Source organism: Schistocerca serialis, chromosome 1, assembly GCF_023864345.2.
Source record: "Schistocerca serialis cubense isolate TAMUIC-IGC-003099 chromosome 1, iqSchSeri2.2, whole genome shotgun sequence".
Lineage (NCBI taxonomy): Eukaryota > Metazoa > Arthropoda > Insecta > Orthoptera > Acrididae > Schistocerca > Schistocerca serialis.
Genome location: NC_064638.1, coordinates 741,412,174 through 741,435,937, shown reverse-complemented (window position 1 = coordinate 741,435,937; position 23,764 = coordinate 741,412,174). Strand labels below are relative to the sequence as shown.

Below are 23,764 nucleotides of genomic sequence, written 5' to 3'. Positions count from 1 at the left end.
AATGTATACAGAGTGTATCACGTAAAACTTGCACCGGAAATATCGCAGAGATGGAATGTGCTATTGCCACAGAATGGATTGATAGTCAGGGGCTCGTATTGTTAGCCAATAAACAGATTTTAATAGTACTTATAAAGTGTATTTTTGTGCAAATATACTTTTTTAAAATAGAACAATGCGTAGTGGCACTAACAAACTATAAGTAGAATAAATCAAAATGTCAGAGGCGTCCGTTGCAAGATTCTAGTGCTAGACGTTTAAGAGATATCGTATTTTGAAAAGTTCTCACTATGAAACTTGTACAATACCTGTGGTAGCACACACTAAAGAACAGCACAAGGGCATTTTGTGTTAGCAGAAGAGCCAACACCGTGTTACGAGTGGAGGCCAAAATGCACGCGTTTTAGTTCACACAGGCTGGCGTGAGGAGGGAAGAACCATACTGACGCGAGGTCTGGAACATGACAAGGAATGAGAATTCAGAAAGCGGACGTAATTAGTTTCATACTTAACTTTAATCCATTAATAATGAGCGTCGCTCTTGACGGTACATGATTCACAATATTATCTGCTCAGGATACATAGTAACTGAATATGGCCCCTTGCTAGGTCGTAGCAAATGACGTAGCTGAAGGCTACGCTAAACTGTCGTCCCGGCAAATGAGAGCGTATGTAGACAGTGAACCACCGCTAGCAAAGTCGGCTGTACAACTGGGGCGAGTGCTAGGGAGTCTCTATAGACTAGACCTGCAGTGTGGCGGCGCTCGGTCTGCAATCACTGATAGTGGCGACACGCGGGTCCGACGTATACTAACGGACCGCGGCCGATTTAAAGGCTACCACCTAGCAAGTGTGGTGTCTGGCGGTGACACCACAGGGCATACATTAGTTATGTAGATTGTTACCGGTAACGAGACAATTGACCATCATCGGTTGTGTTCAAAATGACCAGCGGCAGCGGCAATACACTCTTCCAGTCTGGTATGGAATTACTGTCGCACATGTGCTAGGATTACGGCGGAGATGGCCGAGCAGACTGCAGTAATACGTCGTGGCATATCATCGGGTGTAACTGATACGCCCTTGTAGACAGCGTCTTTCAGCTTTCCCCGCAGGAAAGAGTCTACAGCGTCAAATCTGGAGAACGGGCCAGCCGTGGTACACGTCCTCTGCGCCCAGCAACGACTTGGAAAGAGTTCATGAAGACATGCTATAGTACTTCGTACACTATGAGGTTTACGGCCACCATGTTGATACCACAGGTTCCTCCTAGTCCGCAGAGGAACGTCTTCTAGTATCTGTGGAAGATGATCTGTTAGGAGGCTGAGATAACCGTGCGCGTCACCGTTCTGTCTATCAAACATGGGCCTGTGAGCTGATGGTTCGCTATCCCACACCACACGTTTACTCTCCGTGGACGCTGACTTTTCACCTGACGAACCCAACGAGGATTTTCAACAGGTAGTGGATGTTTCGGCAGTTTAGCAGGTCATGATTGGTAAAAGTAGCTTCTGCTCTAAACAAGGTACATGATACATCTGCAGTGTGCTATCTTAATGGCAATGTACAGAAGTTAACACGGTTCTCGGAATCGCTTCCATTTAGCTCTTGATGGAGGAGATGTGATAGGGATGGAGCTTATATCAGTGGAGAATTCGTAGGACACTGGCCTAACTCATGCCACTTCCTAGTGCGATTGCGTGGGAGCTAACGTGCAACTGCAACCGCAACAGCAGCAACAACACTAATTTCCCTCTCTTCTATCGTCACTTGTTTCCCTCTGTCACATTGTCCAAGAGTTACAGTACCACTTTCACGTAACTGGTTGAAGAAAATGATAAATACTTGCAGATATTGTTGTCATCTATTGGGATACCTTGTCGCATACACCGAACACGAACTAACTGTATTCTTGCTACTCTCTCCATAAATCATGAACATGTCGGCTTTATGTGCACTGGTAAATCGCGTTGCCAACCCATGATGCCCCACTTTGGCTGCCACACACTAACTGACTAGCAAGTCGCAGTGCACTCAAGGAACACAAAAGCACACTGTAATAAGACATAACAACACCGTACCTAGCAAATGCGCAGGTTGAATGGCACAAACAAGTGTCACTGTGGAAAATTTTCAAAATACGATGTCTCGTAAACGACTCGCGCTACCATTCTGCAATTAAAACCACTGACAATCTAATTTGCCCTACCTTTAGTCTGCTGATATCAACAAGCATTGTTCCATTTAAAAAGTTTATGTTGCTCACAAATATGCTTTCTAGGTATTATTAAAATCTGTTTGTTGGCTAACAATAGGAGCACCTGACTACCTATCCATTCAGTGACAACAGCACATCAATAGCATTTTCCATTTCCGCAATATTTTCTGTTTAAGTTTTAGGTGATATCTCCACTCAGTGATGTAAAATTTGAAAATGAGAAAACGTCCCTAAATACATCCCGATTAAGGTAAAATAGTAGAAAACCAGTAAACCCCGATTCTGTAAAGAATCGAATTCCCACATGTGAAACACCTTCAAACTTCCGATTGTTTTACAAATGACTTAATGTGTTAAAAATTTCGCGTTACGCTTGCAAGCGAGAAAACGTTTGGAGCGTTTAAAAGTCATTGGCAGTCGTTAAGTGCTCTCATTCTCGAAAACAAGATGAGTACAGTCTTGGTAATTTTCTCTCCGTTTTGAATAAAACCTAGTGTTTCAGGCGTCTCAAAACAACCACACAATATCTCCTGAACTATGTGACGTGCCACGATATAATTTTGCAGTTATATTTAGTGTTACATGCGGATGCTGTATGCACAATGTGTTGCGCGTAAAGCTGATAGAAAAAAAGGTCAGAAATTTAAAACGTCATTGCAGATGCTGAAGTATTACAACATGAACAGCGAAAATGTAGAAAGCGATAAATTCTTTTTCCTTTCATCATTTTGTAGGGTCAGCGAGGGAAACTGTCGTAAAGGTTTGATATTACGTGTAAATATTGTTGCAAGGCAGAAAGTGCTGCCATTCTGAAATACTGAATGAATACTGTATGGGTATTTGTGCGCCTTAAGTTACGCTACCTCGAGGCATATACACAGTTTCGAAATCTAATATTGCCTTACTGTGTTAAGGGGCTCCGGAACGCCCTATACTTGCAATGTTAAAATAACGCTTATAAATTACATCTTTCCTCACAAAGTATTTGAGGTAGGAAGTTGAACTTTTTACAGATTATTTATTGGAATATGGGCTACAACTTAACACAGGGATTTTACAAAATTTTAGTTCAGTTATTAAAGATGATTTTTTTTCAATTGTAATGATAATTCACAACATTTTTTTGCAATTTTTTATTTATATATTCAAAAATATACAGTTTTTTGGAAAAAGGCTGTGTTAAATTATGCAGAAGGTACTATGTAACATCTACTGAAAGTTTGAAACAAATATGTTTGGAAGATCCTTAGAAAACATGTAATTAGTATGAGAAAATAAAAGTTTTGGGAATGGAGTGACAAAGACAGGATTAACTTTTTAGTGCATTCCAGGTCCATAGAATGGATTATCTTCATCCTCTGCAAACTCCTCCTCCAGCTTCCTCTTGTTCCTCCTCCTGTTTACTCTTGCTTGTATTTCTAGACTCTTTACAGCCCTGTCTGCAGCCCGAAGGCGTTCCTTGTCTAAAGCAAGCATCGCTCGTACCATGTTAGAACCTATCTTCATTCCCATATTTCTAAATACCTTGCACCTTACAATGTTGCCATCATTGAAAGTCGCAACAGCATCATACACACCAAAGTGAAGTGTTTCTATTCCAACAAATACAGTCTTGGGGATTCTCGACCATATAACACTATTTACACTTTCATTGGGGTTTTGAGCTTTTCCGTGAATACACTTTTACAACAGTTCAGGTGCTGCTAAGTCTCTGAAAATAGGTTTTATCACCTCCATTATTGCATGAGGCAGACTATGCTTATGAGTGTACACTTCACCAGTTAGCAATCCTTTGTTATATTTACACCAACTGTCTTCTTCTTTGAGACACAAGCTATGTTGGGGATTTTCATCGGTTGAAGAAGTATGAAAAAAAAGAGCCCAAACAGCCTTCTTCATTTCGTCGACACTTTGTGTATTTTGCCTAATAGCCATTCCATAATAGTTCTGTATTTTGTCAATTACACTGTCAGTTAACCTTCCCTTCCCATCCAACCCTTTACCATCACTGAGTTTTTGTTTTTTGTACGAAGCTTTCAGTCGCCGAAGTCTTGTTCCCATTCGCTTCTGTTCGTGTCCAATACACTCAAATTTCTGCACTACAACTTCATCACCATAGGGCTTCAGTCCTTGAACATGTTTGAAACTTTTAGAATCACCGTCACCAAGGTAATTAACATATCGCACTTTATCACACGACTCAGAACGCTGGAATATACTGGCAACACCAGCCACTTCCATTCCTTCACTACTGCCACTATAGTTAGCTTTGCAATTATTTTCATGTGTACCTTTATATTTTTGTGGACATCTACAATACATTGATATTACTACTACATCTAAAACTTTCCCTGTATACATACTGGTGGCAGATACTACACCATGAAGAGATGTGTGTCCCCGTTTATGCCAGGTACCATCGAACGCTGCAGTCAAATCTCTGTTACCATTATTTTCCATTACTGCCTCATCCACAACGTTCTTCATAGATTCTATACAGACATCTTCTACTTTAGACCCTATTAATTTATTATAGGTCGTAAACTTGGTTGGGGGATTTGGAAGATTCATGATGCCACAGAAAATTGCACCTGCAGTAGCACCCTTACCAACTGAACGCAAGGAATAAACAAATCTAATGTTGTGATCGTAGATTTTGCTACCATTTTCTTCAGTTGCAGTTACTGCAACACTCTTCCAAAAGGTGGTCATGTATGAACACTTATCACATTTCAGTTGTATTTCACTAGCAAGTCCTACGTGCTTTATTATGGAGAGTTCCAGACCAACTTCACTACAATGAATACATCTTACACAGTTTGAAAAAATTCCTTTGAGAACCGACATATCAAATATTTCATTCACATCCGATTCCCCCATAAAACATTCATAGTTTTCACTCATTGAACCAAGCTTCTTCTGTGAAGTATTTTCTTTCCCACTTTGACTGCTATGGGCAGGTGTACTTGAGAGGTTAGGTTCACTCACTTGGTTATCGTCTTTATTGTTTACAGTAATAACACATTTCCAACATTTCTCCTTTTCTTAAAAGCCTTCAGAGGATTTCTAATAACTTTACTTTTACTCATTATTATACTTCAACAAAACAGAGACTCAAGAAACAGAATTAATTACGAATATTTTCGAGATAACGACAGAGTAAATAAACATGAAACAATCGACAATCACACCAGCGATATATATTGAACCATCACAGGTTAGCCACAACACATACTTTATCTCACATCACTAAAATGTACCTGATGAACACGGACGTTAATAATAACACCATTTGACAGCAGTTTAACAGCGCCACAGTGGGTCACGCCCATATAGAACACATTTCAAAAAAAATTTAAAAATAGTTGTAGTCTTCGGAATTGAATAAATTATATATCTATTAATCGGTAATAGTCTGCAGATTCAGAAAACGCAAAAAAGTAAAAATTGAACTTTTAATGATTTTGAGCCTTTCCGGAGCCCCTTAAACATTTGAAATAAGACCATACCTTTTTATGAGTAGATTATTACAGTATCTTAAATTTTCATAGTCGGTCTATATTTATATGAGGTACCGAAAATTAAATTTTTGTTGTCCCTGGAAGCTGTTAGATAGGCAACCTGCCACTTGGACCATGCTCCATAAACCATGAACTAGGTTACCCGTTTAGATAACAGCTGCCAGTAGTTAAATCATTCAGCAACCATGTAACTTAAATATGGCAAACAGAAATATTTCTTCGCCCTTTTATTTCCTTGCCGCTTCTGCAGCGAACGCTTTATCAGTGATATAGATACCGACAACTGAGTAATTTAAATTGGCGATTGACGTGGGTACACCTTGCGACTAGTCGTTTTTTCTGTTTTTTTGGCCTGCGGCATTAGCCTAGCGTCTAGCTGCATTTGGTGCAATATACACTGTTCCTGTAACACCGTCGATGATAACACAGCACGGGCTTGATAACTAGTTAATATTTCAATAATTTGTATCGTAATGCAAAAAAGCGGCTGATTGCATATTATACCTTCGTAAATCGCCAATTTAAACTATGTTCGTAAGACTTTAGGCATCTGAACACCGACTGCATTGAAAGAAAGAACCGCCACTACTTTAAATAACTGATGAAACATGGAATTTAGAATACTTCATTAGCATTGAAAGTCTTTGAGAAATAGAGGCTATGGTGAACATTCTCCTGAATGTTAGTCAGTAACGTTGACTTTACTGTTTTAGCTGTTTGCGCCATAGATGGAGAGTTTATTTACTTTTCCACGGGAACTGCTTTGTGATATTTCCTTCAATGAATTTCTGCGTCAAACAAGCTATCTGAACAATCGACTTGCTCCCCAGATCCCGTCTAGAGCGAACTTGGGTTCAGTCTCTAACGATGCTCCAGCTAGCGTAACGTGAAAATCTAACGTTCCTTCCGTCGGTATCCTCAGAACGTCTGTCAGTCATAATCATCCCTCTGTAGTTCTGCTGCAACCCCTCTATAAGAAAATGAACCATGAACGGACGCTTCATAGTGCTTTAAAGTGAAAGCATTATCTATTATATTTTGAGGGCCTGTATATCTATCCGCTCCACTACACAAATAAAAGCAATGCCTTTAACAGGGAATTATTTTCCAACTACAATTCAGTTAGAAACTACCATAAAATGAAATCCAGCTAACACATTTACATATTCTGTTACTTTGTTGAATTACTGGGTGGCTGTAAATAAACGTTCATTACTTGAGAGGATCCTCATGAAAAATGAGTGATCGTAGGGCAATGAAGCTTTGCGGAAACGTTTGTAAAAACATGCGAAAGAGAAATAACGAATAAACCATTGAAAGAAACAAATTCCAATTTCCACACGAGAGGGTAACATTCGTTAACTGCGTATCATGCTTACGTCTCAAGTTCCAAACGTTGCTCACTGTGACGATCATATGTATCTACGATAGCCTGGAACCGCACTAGAAATTGCTCTAATGTTGCCAGAAACATCTCGTGTGGGATACTGGCTACCTGCCTCGTCACGCTCATCTTATGCCACCAACGTGTGTTAGTATTCCCCTTGATAAATCCCGTCTTTCACATAACCGCCGGCCGGAGTACCCGAGCGGATCTAGGCGCTACAGTCTGGAACCGCGCGACCGCTGGAACACAGCCTCAAAACGCGACGCGTAAGCTGCAAAATGAATGGTTCAAATGGCTCTGAGCACTATGGGACTTAACATCTGAGGTCATCAGTCCCCAAGAACTTAGAACTACTTAAACCTAGCTAACCTAAGGACATCACACACATCCATGCCCGAGGCAGGAATGGAACCTGCGACCGTAGCGGTCGCGCGGTTCCAGACTGAAGCTCCTAGAACCGCTCGGTGATAACGGCCGGCCGTAAACTGCAGTCATGTCTCTTCTTGAGTATCTCAGTCAAGAATTCAAAGTAAAATAATACTTCATGGACATTGCATGGAGCACATAGGTTCCCCCTATTGGGCTGTGAAAGAACTGAGTCGATACCTTTCATCATTTGTGTGTAATCTCGACCACGCTCTTACTTAACCGACTATGAGGAACTGACATAACATTTGTAACAGCTACCTGACAATCTCTGGTGAAGGTGATACAGCAACTTAGCAGGCCGCAGTGGCCTAGCGGTTCTAGGCGCTACAGTCTGGAAGCTCGCGACCGCTACGGTCCGAGGTTCGAATCCTGCCTCAGGCATGGATGTGTGTGATGTCCTTAGGTTAGTTAGGTTTAAGTAGTTCTAAGTTCTAGAGGACTGATGACCTCAGAAGTTAAGTCCCATAATGCTCAGAGCCATTTTTTTTCACATAACCCAACATCCATGAATTACACGCTTTCAAATCTGGTAATCTTGGTGGCCATGCAGTTTGGAACGAACGGCCAGTCATTCGGTTTTCTCCTAATATGTCTCAGAGTAACCGAGTAACCTCACCAGCAATGTCTCGATTCTAGCGAAGACCAGCAGCGACTATTGCTTTTTCTTTTTTTTAGTAATGTAGCTTTACGTGTAAAACTCTGCTCAACTTGTTCGGACCAATGTCGACTGTCCGTAACTGCAATGCACATTGGTGCCTGTTTTCAGCCCTTCGTCGCTGTGCCAGTACTGGCGCCTTAAGGGCATGTCACGACACTAGCACTACTAACAACGCAAATACTGCAAGCACACAGTCTAACCATCACTTCTATAAAGTTGTACAGGGCTATTACAAATGATTGAAGCGATTTCATAAATTCACTGTAGCTCCACTCATTGACATATGGTCACGACACACTACAGATACGCAGAAAAACTCATAAAGTTTTGTTCGGCTGAAGCCGCACTTGAGGTTTCTGCCGCCAGAGCGCTCGAGAGCGCAGTGAGACAAAATGGCGACAGGAGCCGAGAAAGCGTATGTCGTGCTTGAAATGCACTCACATCAGTCAGTCATAACAGTGCAACGACACTTCAGGACGAAGTTCAACAAAGATCCTCCAACTGCTAACTCCATTCGGCGATGGTATGCGCAGTTTAAAGCTTCTGGATGCCTCTGTAAGGGGAAATCAACGGGTCGGCCTGCAGTGAGCGAAGAAACGGTTGAACGCGTGCGGGCAAGTTTCACGCGTAGCCCGCGGAAGTCGACGAATAAAGCAAGCAGGGAGCTAAACATACCACAGCCGACGGTTTGGAAAATCTTACGGAAAAGGCTAAAGCAGAAGCCTTGCAGTTTACAATTGCTACAAGCCCTGACACTCGATGACAAAGTCAAACGCTTTGAATTTTCGGCGCGGTTGCAACAGCTCATGGAAGAGGATGCGTTCAGTGCGAAACTTGTTTTCAGTGATGAGGCAACATTTTTTCTTAATGGTGAAGTGAACAGACACAATGTGCGAATCTGGGCGGTAGAGAATCCTCACGCATTCGTGCAGCAAATTCGCAATTCACCATAAGTTAATGTGTTTTGTGCAATCTCACGGTTTAAAGTTACACGTTACAGGACACGTGTATCTGGACATGCTGGAAAATTGGCTCATGCCACAACTGGAGACCGACAGCACCAACTTCATCTTTCAACAGGATGGTGCTCCACCGCACTTCCATCATGATGTTCGGCATTTCTTAAACAGGAGATTGGAAAACCGATGGATAGGTCGTGGTGGAGATCATGATCAGCAATTCATGTCATGGCCTCCACGCTCTCCCGACTTAACCCCATGCGATTTCTTTCTGTGGGGTTATGTGAAAGATTCCGTGTTTAAACCTCCTCTACCAAGAAACGTGCCAGAACTGCGAGCTCACATCAACGATGCTTTCGAACTCATTGATGGGGACATGCTGCGCCGAGTGAGGGAGGAACTTGATTATCGGCTTGATGTCTGCCGAATCACTAAAGGGGCACATATCGAACATTTGTGAATGCCTAAAAAAACTTTTTGAGTTTTTGTATGTGTGTGCAAAGCATTGTGAAAATATCTCAAATAATAAAGTTATTGTAGAGCTGTGAAATCGCTTCAATCATTTGTAACAACCCTGTATATCCACACGGTAAATAGTTTCCCGTCTACACCGGCTCAAGTAGCGAAAGTTTGATTATAACCAACCTGGATACAAAATTTATCTATAAATTGTAGAATATTGTATACAACCCCTAGCTATAGCTGTATAGTGAAGGCTTCCATCACTGGTTGTCTTATTTGCCGCTGAATATTCCGAGTTGTATGGTCTTGTTCCATGAAGCTTTTTCGTTCCTAACGTTTCGTCCAGAGCTGCGCTGGACGTCTTGAGACACCTCTGAAGATGTCCAGCACAACTCTGGACGAAACGTTAGGAACGAAAAAGTTTCATGGAACACGACCACACAAACCCCAAAGGATTCATCCAGTTACAGGATGGAAAAACTGAAATCGGCCGGAAAATGTTGATAAGACTGATGCGGAATTGGCCCTTGACAATGAACAGGAGTCTGACCATCACAGAAAACACTATACTCTGTTTATCATAAGAATAAACCTGACGTAAACATTACGCCATGTATTTTTCTGTTTTTGCTTGGATCTAATTGGATTTCGTTACACGTGCAGCGGAAGCCAAGCTTTGTTCAGTACAGTCAAGTACGATCATAAGGATGTAGTATGCTGTACACTCACATAGACTGAGCGATAATGCGGGACAACAGCTTTACCGGCGCATTAATCTTGGACAGCACTGGCCAGCCAGCTGGTCCAACTAACCTGCAGTGATGTAAGTAGTTCAGTTCAGATGTAAACAGAGACGAGCGAAGGAACACCCTATCTTCGAGTGTCATTTAATTTTTATTTTAGGTGACCAGACGGAAAGCATAAAATGCTCTCGTTCTCACCTACCATACTATTCTAATTACAAACAAGAATGATGAAAATTCCCAACGTAAACACAGGATAATTTTTCTGACCGGGCTATGTTTTATGCAAAAGCATACTTCAGGGATTTAACCGTACTGTTCAACACTGGAGCCACAGAAGGTATTAATTAACGAGCCGATCAACAAAAGGATCCACGAAGCCACCAGCCGCCGCATTTTCTCCTCTTCTTTCATGCCGTTCTATATCCCGCCAGTGTTCGGCAGTGATATGTGTAAAAGCTGCTTGCGTTAGTTCCAGTGCGTCTGGCAGTTTCAGTCTCGGACCAAATCTCTTAACTAGGCTTCAGATCAGTTCTGCTGGGTTCATTTTACAATGGTACAGTGGCAAATGTAAGACTGTAGCATTTGTATGGTGTTCTCGATGCTGTGAAAATGATTGTCTTTTATGTTTCTATGATACTTATCACTCCGGTTCGTGTGAGACTACATCTGGGGTACAAAACAGAGGACGCAGTCCAATTAACGAGCATTTGGTATTTCATTTTTGACCTAAAAATTATGTTTTCTTAATTTAAATAATCTTTATTAACAATCTTTCATAAAATGTCAATAATTAAGAATTTATATTTGAAAACAGGAATTTCGTGTGCAGCATGTAATTAAAAACAAGAAGACGTGCATTATTCATAAAAAATTATGATGAATATTACAATTACGAGATGCAGGTATTTCAAACTGAACGAAAAAAGATGACTAATTCGAGACTTGAACCAGCGATCCATGAACTGCACTAGATTATTAGTCTACTACTCTAGCTATACCGCTATACATCCATTGTGCATTTGTATCTCACCTCATCAAATACAGTCCCTCGGAAAACTTCAAGGCCGATTTTTCCTGTACATTTATGAAAAATATTAAGAACAACCTGTTTTTCGGCACTTTTTAAGTTTTTCACACGCGTGTTTCAGTACGGAACAGGAAGCAGCCTCAGCCATTTTCATACTGCGTAAAAGTGCAACAGTCAGAGCACAACAGTATAGAGACTACGACTGTAAACGGTACTTGAAATAAAATCTACATAGATAAAGCGTTATTAAGAAAAACGTTTATGGCTGTTAATAAATGAGAATATCTTAAAGTTTCCTTTAACGAATTTAGTAATAATATAATACATAAGTAGGACCTGCTTCCAAGAGCGTAATAACACCAGTGTACGCATGCTACGACTTCCGACCAATCATCACGTTTGTGTTTGTTCACATCAGCAATCGGCTGCTGTCACATGCCTGGGCATGCGCGTCTCCCACTGCTCTGTCTGGAGTACTTCCCTGAGTAATTATGATTGAATGAATAAGCAGAGCACACATGTTCAGTGAGCACTTGGACTTAACGGAAAAATTGTGGTCATGATAAAACAGAACCTGTTCATTGGCAAGTAACAATACGAAGCACTATTCGTGAAATACGTGTGTGGAACTGTTGGCACAAGAGTTTAAGACTGGAGGTGTTTAGTCAAAACTTCCAGCAATGCGTGCAACGTGAAACTTAGTAGCAAAATAACGCGAAACGAGCTGCGTTGCGAATAAAAGCAGTAAATATCCTATAAGAGTTCGAACACCGGAAAAGAAGGAAAGCCTGGAACGAAGTCCGACGAAATCGTAATGCCGTTTATCTGAGCAAGTGGTAATTAAAAGACTGTCATGTCGAAACATTATCAAAGATGACCTGCAACTCTATCATTACAAATTTACTGTTGTGCATAAGTTAAAGCAACCAGATGAACTTTCACGTGTTGATTTCTGCCAGTGATTTCTGAGTGAAATGGAATCAGGACTCCATTAAGCATGGGAAGATCTCCATCAGTAGTTGAAAGAGCTGTTTCGTAATCCCAATATTGGTGTTTGGTACGCAAAGTCCGATATCTACATCGTAACACAATTTTTCCACTAATCTTTTAATGCTAACCGGCATGTCCAGAAACAGTATAATCCATGTCTGGATCATCTCACAGGACATGAAAGACCTTTCAGCAAGACGGAGCGACAGCACACACCGCACTGACAAGCTTGTCACGGGTGCATGAGGTGTTCGCTGAGGAGAAGACAGTCAGCAGAGGCAGTGCAATCTCCTGGCCACTTCGATCGCCCGATCTCTCTTCCTGTGATTTTTATTTGTGAGGCACATCTAAGTGTCATGTGTAGTCAAATAAGCATCACCTTGGAATAGTTACAGCAGAACACGAAAACACTATTGCTCCTACCCCACAGGTAGAGTTGCTACAGATGTCTCACTGTTTTATAAACCGAGCAGAGCGCTGCGTCTACGTCAAAGGTGCTTATTTCTAGCGTCTTCTGCGACGTTCGTTAATAAGGGTCAATTCTGCGTCAGTCTTAATACTCTCCAGGCCTTTTTTATTTTTAACACGATGTATAATGTTGACATAACCCGAATGCCACAGCAACTATACTTTTTTGACTCTTCTTCATGACTCACCCAAACTCTTACGAATGTCAAATTTTCATCTTAATGGAGTATTCATATTCTCTTCTTGCGGAATGAACCTTGGACTATTAGTTACAGATTTCGATTAATTTAGGTTCTAATTTATAGCTCATACTCTTTTACTCATATCACGTAACATTTTTATTTGTGGCAGTGGTGCATTCTCCAGTAAGATAATCATTCTTATATCCTCAGTGAATAAAATACTCACTGTTTTATTAACACCACCTACAAGCGTCATAAAAGTGTAAATTTTCTTGTGTAAGCTACTGTGTGTTACTGCACAATCCAGATATCTATCTTTTCTTACTACAATACCCAGGAAACACTGAATGTCAAAAGTAAAGCGAACAAAACTGCTCGTTTGAACCTGGTGAGTGCAGGTTAACAGAGCTTGCATCAACTCGTCTTTAAACTCTTAAATATATAAACGAAAATCACGCCAGAAGAAGGTTGTACGTCACAATAGTAATTTTTCATAAAGTAAAAGTCATTGTTGCTTCCCTTTGGTACTATTTATTTATACATTTGTATGAGCAAGTGATGTAGTATGTATTAGAGAACAACAACATTTATTTAGTATATTTTATAATATTTAGATAGTTAAGTTTTATGTCGCTTTCTGTATAAGAACGTAGCATATCCTGTAAAAGTACATTGTGGGATAGCGTTGTATATAACAAATGATTTTCTCTTACAGTGGCAAAAAGTCAACAGAATGTATTATCTGATATATTGAAGTAATACAATGTGTTTATTAATTAACCACCAAATTCAAAAAAAAAAATAGTTCTATACAGGACAAGAAACAACCAAAAAGAAAAAATTAAACAGAAATAAAATAAACTTAACTGTTCAGTCAGAAGTGAAGTTCATACGAAATTTCATGAATCGTACATCAAGGTATTTACATATATCCTGTAAGTCCATTATTTTCCCTGCTCATAGAGGAAGAGTAACTTATACAGCAAAGGAATTAAGATTTGACGAAGGACATCGAGAAAGTTCAAAGAAGGGCAGCTCATTTTGTATTATAGCGTAATTGGGAAGAGAGTGCCAAGGATATGTTACGCGAGTTGGAGTAGCAATCACTAGAACAAAGGCGTTTTTCATTGTGGCGACTTCATTTCACAAAATTTCAATCTCCCACGTTCTTCTCCGAGTGCGAAAATAATTTGTCGACGACATCTACATAAGGAGAAACGATAATTGTAGTAAAATATGAGAAACCAGATTTTTCACGGAAAGACTGAAATGATCGTGTTTCCCGCACTGTTAGACAACAGAACGATAGGGTGGAAGACATTATGGCTACGACGCAGATCCACTGCATCTGGATCATCTGCATTCAACAACGTAACTAGCAATTTTCAAATTTGAGTAACATTCCCAATTTCTTGAAGAACAATGACTGCAACAGAGCCATTATGTCTCATTTCCTTTATAATGAATACGTGCTTAAACACGCTTCAGATACTACATACATCCATTCATAGGTAATCATGACATCCAACACTTATTTTTTTCCGATTAACGCAAACGAAATCAAACAAACTTTTGTTTAATTGTTGTACAATATCAACGTAGTTGTATAAAAGTGTCACAGTTTTGCCCAAACCAACGGCCAGACAAAATAAATTATTATATTGTACAATTTTTACGTTATAATGATATACAACGTTCTTTCACGTACCATATTTGATGTCGTTTTGTCAGGTAAGTCTTTACCATCTGTAGATTTTCACTGTTCCTTCTACTTTTTTGACATTATGCTTCGAGTTTGATCGATCTGTTTTCCTTTCTATGCTTTTATTTAATGATAAAATTTCCTTTGGAGTGTAACTTACATCAGCCACATCCGCCGTTTTCGTTGGCATACGACTTTCATCCAGGATGTTCAACTTTACAGCTACAAATTACTCAACAGACAAACAGAAAAAATACATCCCTTGTATGATATCTCATCTCATGAGATGTACCAGTTTATTCCAGTGGAAAGTCATATTGCTGGGAACGTGATGTACAACCTTCTTTGAGGGAGATCTTCAAATGGTCCCGCAGTCTGGACTGCAACAACAACCTGAGAAAAATTCCACTCCTTCTTTTGGTTAGAATGTGTAAGACGTCCGCAAGCAGTCACGAAAAAAAAATCCCATTAACATGAACTACAGACTAACCGCAGCAACAAATGAAGTACACATTTTGAAGGAAGGAGATGATAGTTTCCGCGTCATTCCTATCAATTTGTGAATCTTCGTCTCGTACTATAAGGAAATGCTGATCACTGTCACCATTCCACAACTTCCCGTGGAGAACAAATCATATGCTAGCATGCTAGTTACCAAATTCCTAAAAACTTTACTATTTCTCGTCAGCTAAATATTCTACTTATAGTTTTCATTGCAACCCTGATTAGTCTATGTATGGTTTATCGATGGTCGTACCTACGGGTAGTATTAATTCTTATGAAACTATGGTCGTTTCTTGATGCGCCACCTGTTGATTTTCTTATGACCCTCGTTGAATGATTTCTGATATGCATGGAAGAAGGAGCGAAGACTTTGGATTAACGAACCACCGTTCTCTCCCGACTTCGAGTCCCGTGCCTGGCGTCTGCGACTTGTAATGGAGGATTATTCCTATACGACACCTCTCACTAGTGGTAGCAAAGTATTAGAGAAACCATCAAGCAACAGTTGGCGGAACAACCCGAAAAGAACGACAAAATCTAATCCATCAGTAAATTTCCTTTCTTCACACTCTTCTTGATTTTGTTTAAATGTGGTTTATGACTACTCACTTCAATCACTGTGATTCTGCACACATATTTTCTTACCCCAGGATTAAGTGAAGAATTTGTGTAGTACAGTCTTTTTTCCTTCCTCTTTACAGAATCTGGTCAATTCTAGACCGCTTATAACCTAAAGCTGTGGTACAATCTTTTTTCTCTTATCTTCCTAAAATTTCTGTAAGTATTCGCTGGCGACCTGCCTCAATTCGTTCCATATCACTGGCCTATGTTCCGGTTTTTGTTGTTGGATTGGAAATTTTTTAGTACTGACCAGTAGCCTAAAATTTTCCCTGTCTTGTATAGTGTCTTCTGTGACATTAAGTCTTCTCAAATCCATTCTTGTCTCTTCTAGCAAACCCGTGGAGTTCTTTAATACGGAAATTTAAAATTTTATTGTTTAGCGTCTTCTCATTTATTCTGCCAATATGTCAGTAAAGCCTTAATTGTGTCTGTGGTTGTTTCTACCAGGTGGCTATAATTTCATTGACAGTGTCCTGAGCACTGCAGTGCAGGCTGTGTGCATCATACAAAGCTGAATCATTGCAGGTATGTTCACCAATCGGTGCTCTCGCGGAATATGCTGAAAGAAACAATACTTTCACTTCCTGCCAACAAGTGAAAATGTGGCGCGATAATCAGTCATACCGTGGTGTTGATGCAGGAAAAGTGCAGTAACGATCAAACACATTATAAGGTGGCTCTGGCACGTTTAGAAGGATACTGCCACAAGTTACAACATGCGTTCAATATGTCTACCGACTCAGCAACATGCCACATCCGTAACGCGGGATAGTCGACAGTTGCTCGCGGGATATCCGGTGTAATCAGATCGATATGCCATCGTCTGCTATCATTCAGGTCAGGAAGATTCCGGATGTATCCCTGATAGACACGATGTTCCCGATAGCCCCACAACCAAAAGTCACATGGATTTATCTTGAAATTGCCATAAAATTATGCGGTCGTTAGCGAAGATTTCTCGAAGAAATCTTTCACCTGGTAAGTCACATTGTTGTTGCCTCATCTTGCATGAATATAGTGATGTGGACACAGTTACGTTCTTCCAAAGCTGGAATCATGTGTTGCACAATTGTTCAAATGGCTCTGAGCACTATGGTACTTAACATCTGAGCTCATCAGTCCCCGAGAACTACTTAAACCTAACTAACCTAGGGACATCACACACATCCATGCCCGAGGCAGGATTCGAACCTGCGACCGTAGCAGTCGCTCGATTCCGGACTGAAGCGACTAGAACCGCTCGGCCACGGCGGCCGGCTCACGTGTTGCACAAGGAGGTTCTTATAACGTTCAGATGTTACTTTGAACCTAACAAATCCGCGAGGTATCATATCCTCGAAGAAAAACGGACCGAGGATGAAGGAACTTGTGAAACCATACGACACAGTCACATAAGATGAGCTCAGTGGCTGCTCCTGCACAGCACGCGGCGGAGTAGAACCGCATATGCGACAATTCTGTGCATTCACGATACCATACAGAGTAGAAGACCCTCGTCCGTTCAAAGAATATTCCCCGTCTATATGTTATCCAATTACAAGTGTGCCAAGAAACGAAGGACAAAGTCACGGCCTTGTAGTCTATTTTGGGGCTTCATTTAGTGCACATTATGAATGTTGTAGGAATACCAGTGTAAAATGCGCTGCAAAATCTTTTGCTGCAGAATTTGAAGCATGTGCTGCACAGTCGGCAATAGTTGCAGCAATTTCATCAACAACTGCTGTGGGAATGGGCCGCCTCCCTCTCTCTGCTGCACCACTTAATTCACCTGTTTCTTCAAATTTCTTGCTCACATTCATTAGCCCGTTTGTTGACATGGGACCTCTTCGAAGCTGTTTCTGTCGCCAACACTCTACAGAGAAATCAGCTCACGTCACCAGGCGACAAACAGCTTACTGACGTCAAAACAGGAAACACTTCACGTTCTGTTTACAGCGCCATATTTTCACCTGGTGTCAGAAAGTGGAACCATTTTTTTCAGCATTCTCTTAGAACGCACCGATTATTGGAAATACCTAAGATGTTTCAGCGTCCTGCGATGTATACAGCCCGCACTGCAGCACTCGGAACACCATTTTAATTGTAACGACCTGGTTACTTCTGTATAAATCTTCATTTCTCTTCATCGTCTAATTGTTATCTTTGATGCTTTGCGGTCCATTTTTTCTGAATGTTTTTCTTTTTTTCTTTTCCAGTTCTTCTTATTTACCTCTTTTATTCAGTGTAAGTTAATCAGACCACTGTAATTCTTCCTGTTTAATTACTGAAATTTTGTGAAGTGTTCCTGTCATTATCTTTGTACCTGTTTTGTCCTTAGAAATTATTCCAGTATCGTAAGTAAAAGCAAGACATTTAACCGCAAATCTTCCTTTCCTTGTCCCGGATAAATTCATTCAATGTTTTTCTCATTTACGTCTTTATCCCACTCTCTCATTGCCCTTTCTAATATCAAATTAGAGAGAATCAGTCAGAACTCGACGCGTTGCCTAATTGCTTTGTTAATTCTGAACGGTTGAGAAACATCTTGTACGAATTTAACTTTCGAAGTCGTGTGTGTAAGTATCTTTTCGACTAACTGACTGTTCGACTAATTATCTCTTCGCCGGCCGAAGTGGCCGTGCGGTTAAAGGCGCTGCAGTCTGGAACCGCAAGACCGCTACGGTCGCAGGTTCGAATCCTGCCTCGGCCATGGATGTTTGTGATGTCTTTAGGTTAGTTAGGTTTAACTAGTTCTACGTTCTAGGGGACTAATGACCTCAGAAGTTGAGTCCCGTAGTGCTCAGAGCCATTTTTTAATTATCTCTTCGTTTTGTCCATACTTGCTTCTTCTATTAGTAAGAATACTCTCAGAACGTCTACGGAATCGCAGGCTTTCTTGAAGCCAATTCTGTTACGGCTTCGTATTGCTCTGATGGTGAGGACTGTTTTCAAGTTAAAAATTTGTTCTTTTCTACCTTTTCTGAACCCCGCTTGGTACATTTTACTTCTGTGTTCTCCTTGGGGTTCTGTCTTATTCAGTAGAGCTTTCGATGTAATTTACAGGTGACTGGAAGTAAGGATATGTCTTGGTCATTGTTGGTGTCTATCTCCCTGTCTCCATATGTAGTGAATAAATTATGGAGTCTGGCTAATCTTCCGGTATTCTGCCTTTCTCCCAGCAACCTAATAAATAGTTTCAGCTAACCGCTTCCCTCCCACTTTCCACATCTCTGATAAATAACCCGCCTCCTATGGGCGCTATGTTGCTTTCAGCAGGCCAGTGTATTTTTCAACCTGATACAGTGGATCTGGGTTCTCCATTTGGGACTATCTGAAAATAAGTCGTTGTGTTGGCTCCTCACAGTATAGAAAACTCTTAAAATATTTTTCTGTTAGTTCACAGTTGTATTTGTTGTTGGTTATCAGTTCGCCTGCTGAATCTTTTAAGTGAAGTCTCATCGGGTTGTATCCTGTCACTTCTTTGAGAATTTGTGCGAAATCCCTAGTGTTGCTCTGCTGAAACTTGTATCTATTTCCCATTTTTGTCATATTTCTGTTTGCCATTCTAATAATTATCTATGTCTGACCACAATTTTGTGTCATTTTTATGCAGTTTTTAAAATTTCGACGTTTGGTCCTTTACGCTGAAATCTGGCTTTGCTTTCTGTTGAAAAGTGTATGCCTTGTCCTCTTCCGATCCGTAAGCTCATGAGTGTGGTTTTGTTCTGTTATTACCGCATGACCCAGTTGACGTGAGCCTAGATGTGTATTAGGAAAGGATCAGATCTTTTCTCCCTGGTTGACATTAGTTTTAAGTCGAATAGTCTGCAGAAGTTGACGAGCCTTCCTCAGTTATCATCAGTGCGTTTGTGAGCGAGAAAATTTCATGTTTCCTTTTATTTCTCTGCTCTGTCGAGCTGCGCGCTGAAGCCTCCAGCGAGCAGACTTATGCAGTGCTTTAGTATTTTTTATGTCTCTCTAGTGCTTCCTAAATTGGTTCAAATTTTTTCTGGATTTTCTTATGTCGTTATAGTCCGTACGTGACATTTAGGATCCTAATGCTGTTGGTTGCTGCTCCAAACGACAGAAGTGACGTTCGATGTGGATGTAAAATTTGTTACGGATTCTGCTACATTCCGTATGGTCGTGAAAGCTGATACAAGCAGAGTGACTTTTTTGTTAATTCTTTATGGCCTCTTTTCCTTCATAATTCTTGTATCCCTCTGACTCAAATGTGTTCTCATCTGAATATCAGGTTTTATGACGTCCTAGTATTAGTATATTGGATCTGTTCAATACGTACGTCATTTGTTCCAGTTTCCCCGTTTTTAGTAAAATGTTAATGATCAATGTCGCTAGAAGATGATTTTTCTTAAGAATTATGTGGGAAGTTCTCGAGATCTTCGATTCTTTCTTACATTATGTTCTAGACTCAGCAAAGTCCGACACCTAATTGCATTACTGTTTTCAGTAATGGGTTATTTACCTCCTGGGGAACTTTTCCTTCACTGTTTACCACCATGGCTTGGTAGATAGGAAATTAGGAAGATGTGTTGAGCGCTTCGCGGGATGTTACGTCTGTGATCGAATCTCCAAACGGGTTTTAGCAGGTCGCCCAATATGGGAACAGACGCCTTTCGTAGCCGACCAGTTTGGTAACAAACGCTACTGATTTTTTGCAGCCGCCATCAACATGCAGACAAACGCTAACCACGTGGCCGCTTGTTGCAACTCAGACGCCACGTTGATTTTTGTTTTGCTTATTGGGCTGCATCGTCCCCTAGATCCGCCATACTGAAATACGTCCTCTCCGCCTTCACTATCTTTGAGGTATCGCTGTCAGGAGAAAATGACTCATCCGCCTTTTTCCCAGTCCGATTCATATCTTCATCCACCTCAAAAGCCATTGATCTTCACCTGCTCCCCCAAACGGCTGTCTTAAAGTACACAAAACCTAAACTTAATTTCTTTAGTGAGTTATGATGCTTGGCGAAATCTACTAGTCTGAAGGTTGTGGACGATCAAGGCTCAAATTCCCATCTGTCCACCCTTATTAGCACTTCGCGTTCTCTACTTAAATCACTTCAGCCAAATGGCAGGCTGGTTCGTCGATAAGGCCATAATATGCTTGCTAATATGCACCCTAATACACTACTGGCCATTACAATTGCTACACCACGAAGATGACGTGCTACAGACGCGAAATTTAACCAACAGGAAGAAGATGCTGTGATATGCAAATGATTAGCTTTACAGAGCATTCACACAAGGTTGGCGCCAGTGGCGACACCTACAACGCGCTGACATGAGGAAAGTTTCCAACCGATTTCTGATACAAAAACAGCAGTTGACCGGCGTTGCCTGGTGAAACGTTGTTGTGATACCTCGTGCAAGGAGGAGAAATGCGTACCATCACGTTTCCGACTTTGATAAAGGTCGGATTGTAGCCTATCGCGATTGCGGTTTATCGTATCGCGACATTGCTGCTCGCGTTGGTCAAGATCCAATGACTGTCAGCAGAATATTGAATCGGTGGTTTCAGGAGGGTAATACGGAACGCCGTGCTGGATCCCAACGGCCTCGTATCACTAGCAGACGAGGTGACAGGCATCTTATCTGCATGGCTGTAACGGATCGTGCAGCCACGTCTCGATCCCTGAGTCAACAGGTGGGGACGTTTGCAAGACAACAACCATCTGCACGAACAGTTCGACGACGTTTGCAGCAGCTTGGACTATAAGCTCGGAGACCATGACTGCGGTTACCTTTGACGCTGAATCACAGACAGGAGCGCCTGTGATGGTGTACTCAACGACAAAACTGGGTGCACGAATGGCAAAACGTCATTTTTTCGTATGAATCCAGGTCCTTTTTACAGCATCATGATGGTCGCATCCGCGTTTGGCGACATCGCGGTTAACGCACATTGGAAGCGTGTATTCGTCATCGCCATACTGGCGTATCACCCGGCTTGATGGTATGGGATGCCATTGGTTACACGTGTCGGTCACCTCTTGTTTGCATTGACGGCACTTTCAACAGTGGACGTTACAATCCACATGTATTACGACAGTGGCTCTACCCTTCAAATGGTTCAAATGGCTCTGAGCACTATGGGACTTAACTACTGTGGTCATCAGTCCCCTAGAACTAAGAACTACTTAAACCTAACTAACCTAAGGACATCACACACATCCATGCCCGAGGCAGGATTCGAACCTGCGACCGTAGCAGTCGCGCGGTTCCGGACTGCGCGCCTAGAACCGCGAGACCACCGCGGCCGGCTGCTCTGCCCTTCATTCGATCCCTGCGAAACCCTACATTTCAACAGGATAATGCACGACCGCATGTTGCAGGTCCTGTACGGGCCTTTCTGGATACAGAAAATGTTCGAGTGCTGCCCTGGCCAGCACATTCTCCAGATCTCTCACCAATTGGAAACGTCTGGTCAATGGTGGCCGAGCAACTGGCTCGTCACAATACACCAGTCTGGGCAGCTGTGCCTGTACACGCCATCCAATCGCTGTTTGACTCAATGCCCAAGTGTATCAACGCCGTTATTAAGGCCAGAGGTGGTTGTTCTGGGTACTGATTTCTCAGGATCTATGAACCCAAATTGTGTGAAAATGTAATCACATGTCAGTTCTAGTATAATATATTTGTGCAATGAATACCCGTTTATCATCTGCATTTCTTCTTGGTGTAGCAATTTTAATGGCCAGTAGTGTACTTTTGTGTGGTATTCCTTTGCAGTGCTGGAGACAACGTCGGAAAATATTTCTTTCGTCCATTACGTGAGGTTGTTACAGTAGTCACTGTGTCCACTGTGTTGCAGGACCGGCCGGCAGCGGCGGCGGAGGCGGCGGCGGAAGCGGAAGAGCCGTCGGTCCGGACCCAGGTGGCGGTGGTGCAGCTGCCTGACGCCAGCGCTACCACCGGCGTGACGCCGCCCTCCACCCAGGTCGGTCCCCGTCTCTCTGTCTACTTCTCTCATCTTTTTACAGCGTTTCACATTATCAGAGGGTCGCAGTGACATAGCACAATGGCAACACCATCGGAAACTACACTGAAGCGCCAAAGAAACTGGTATAGGCATGCGTATTCAAATACAGAAATATTTAAACAGGCAGAATACAGTGCTGCGGTCGGCAACAAGTGCCTGGCGCAATTGTAAGCTCGGTTACTGCTGCTACAATGACAAATTATCAAGATTTAAGTAAGTTTGAACGTAATGTTACAGTCGGCGCACGAGCGATAGGACACAGCATCCCCAAGGTAGCGATGAAGTGGGGATTTTCCCTTACGACCATTTCACGAGTGTGCCGTGATTATCGAGAATCCGGTAGAATATCAAATCTCAGACATCGCTGCGGCCGGAAAAACATCCTGCAAGAACGGGACCAACGACGACTGAACGAAGTCGTTTAACGTGACAGAAGTGTAACCCTTCCGCAAACTGCTGCTGATTTCAGTGGTGGGCCATCAACATGTGTCATCATGCGAACCATTCAAAGAAACAACATCTATATGGGCTTTCGGAGCAGAAGGCCCACTCGTATACCCTTGATGACTGCACGAAACGAAGCTTTACGCCTCGTCTGGGCTCGTCAAACACCGACATTGGACTGTTGATGACTGCAAACATGTTGCCTGGTGGGATGAGTCTTGTTTCAAATTGTATCGAGTGTATGGGTATGGAGACAATATCATAATCCACGGACCTTGTATGTCAGCAAAGGACTGTTCAAGCTGGTGGAGTCACCTTAATAGTGTGGGACGTGTGCAATTGGAGTGCTATGGGACCCCTGATAAGCCTAGATACGACTGACAGGTGACACGTACTTCAGCATCCTGTCTGCTCAGCTGCATCCATTCGTGTCCATTGTGCATTCCACCGAACTTGGGAAATAC

The 23,764-nt window shown here is 41.8% G+C and overlaps 1 protein-coding gene across 1 annotated transcript in view; it reads left to right on the top strand.

Annotated features, from left to right (window-relative positions):
• The window catches only part of LOC126428529 (uncharacterized), a 106,614-nt gene extending 83,817 nt beyond the window's left edge, over positions 1 to 22,797 (top strand). The window contains exon 3 of the mRNA XM_050090413.1: positions 22,689 to 22,797. Coding sequence (XP_049946370.1) covers positions 22,689 to 22,797 — 109 coding nt within the window. The remainder of the gene's footprint in view (positions 1 to 22,688) is intronic.
• Positions 22,798 to 23,764: the final 967 nt, after the last annotated feature.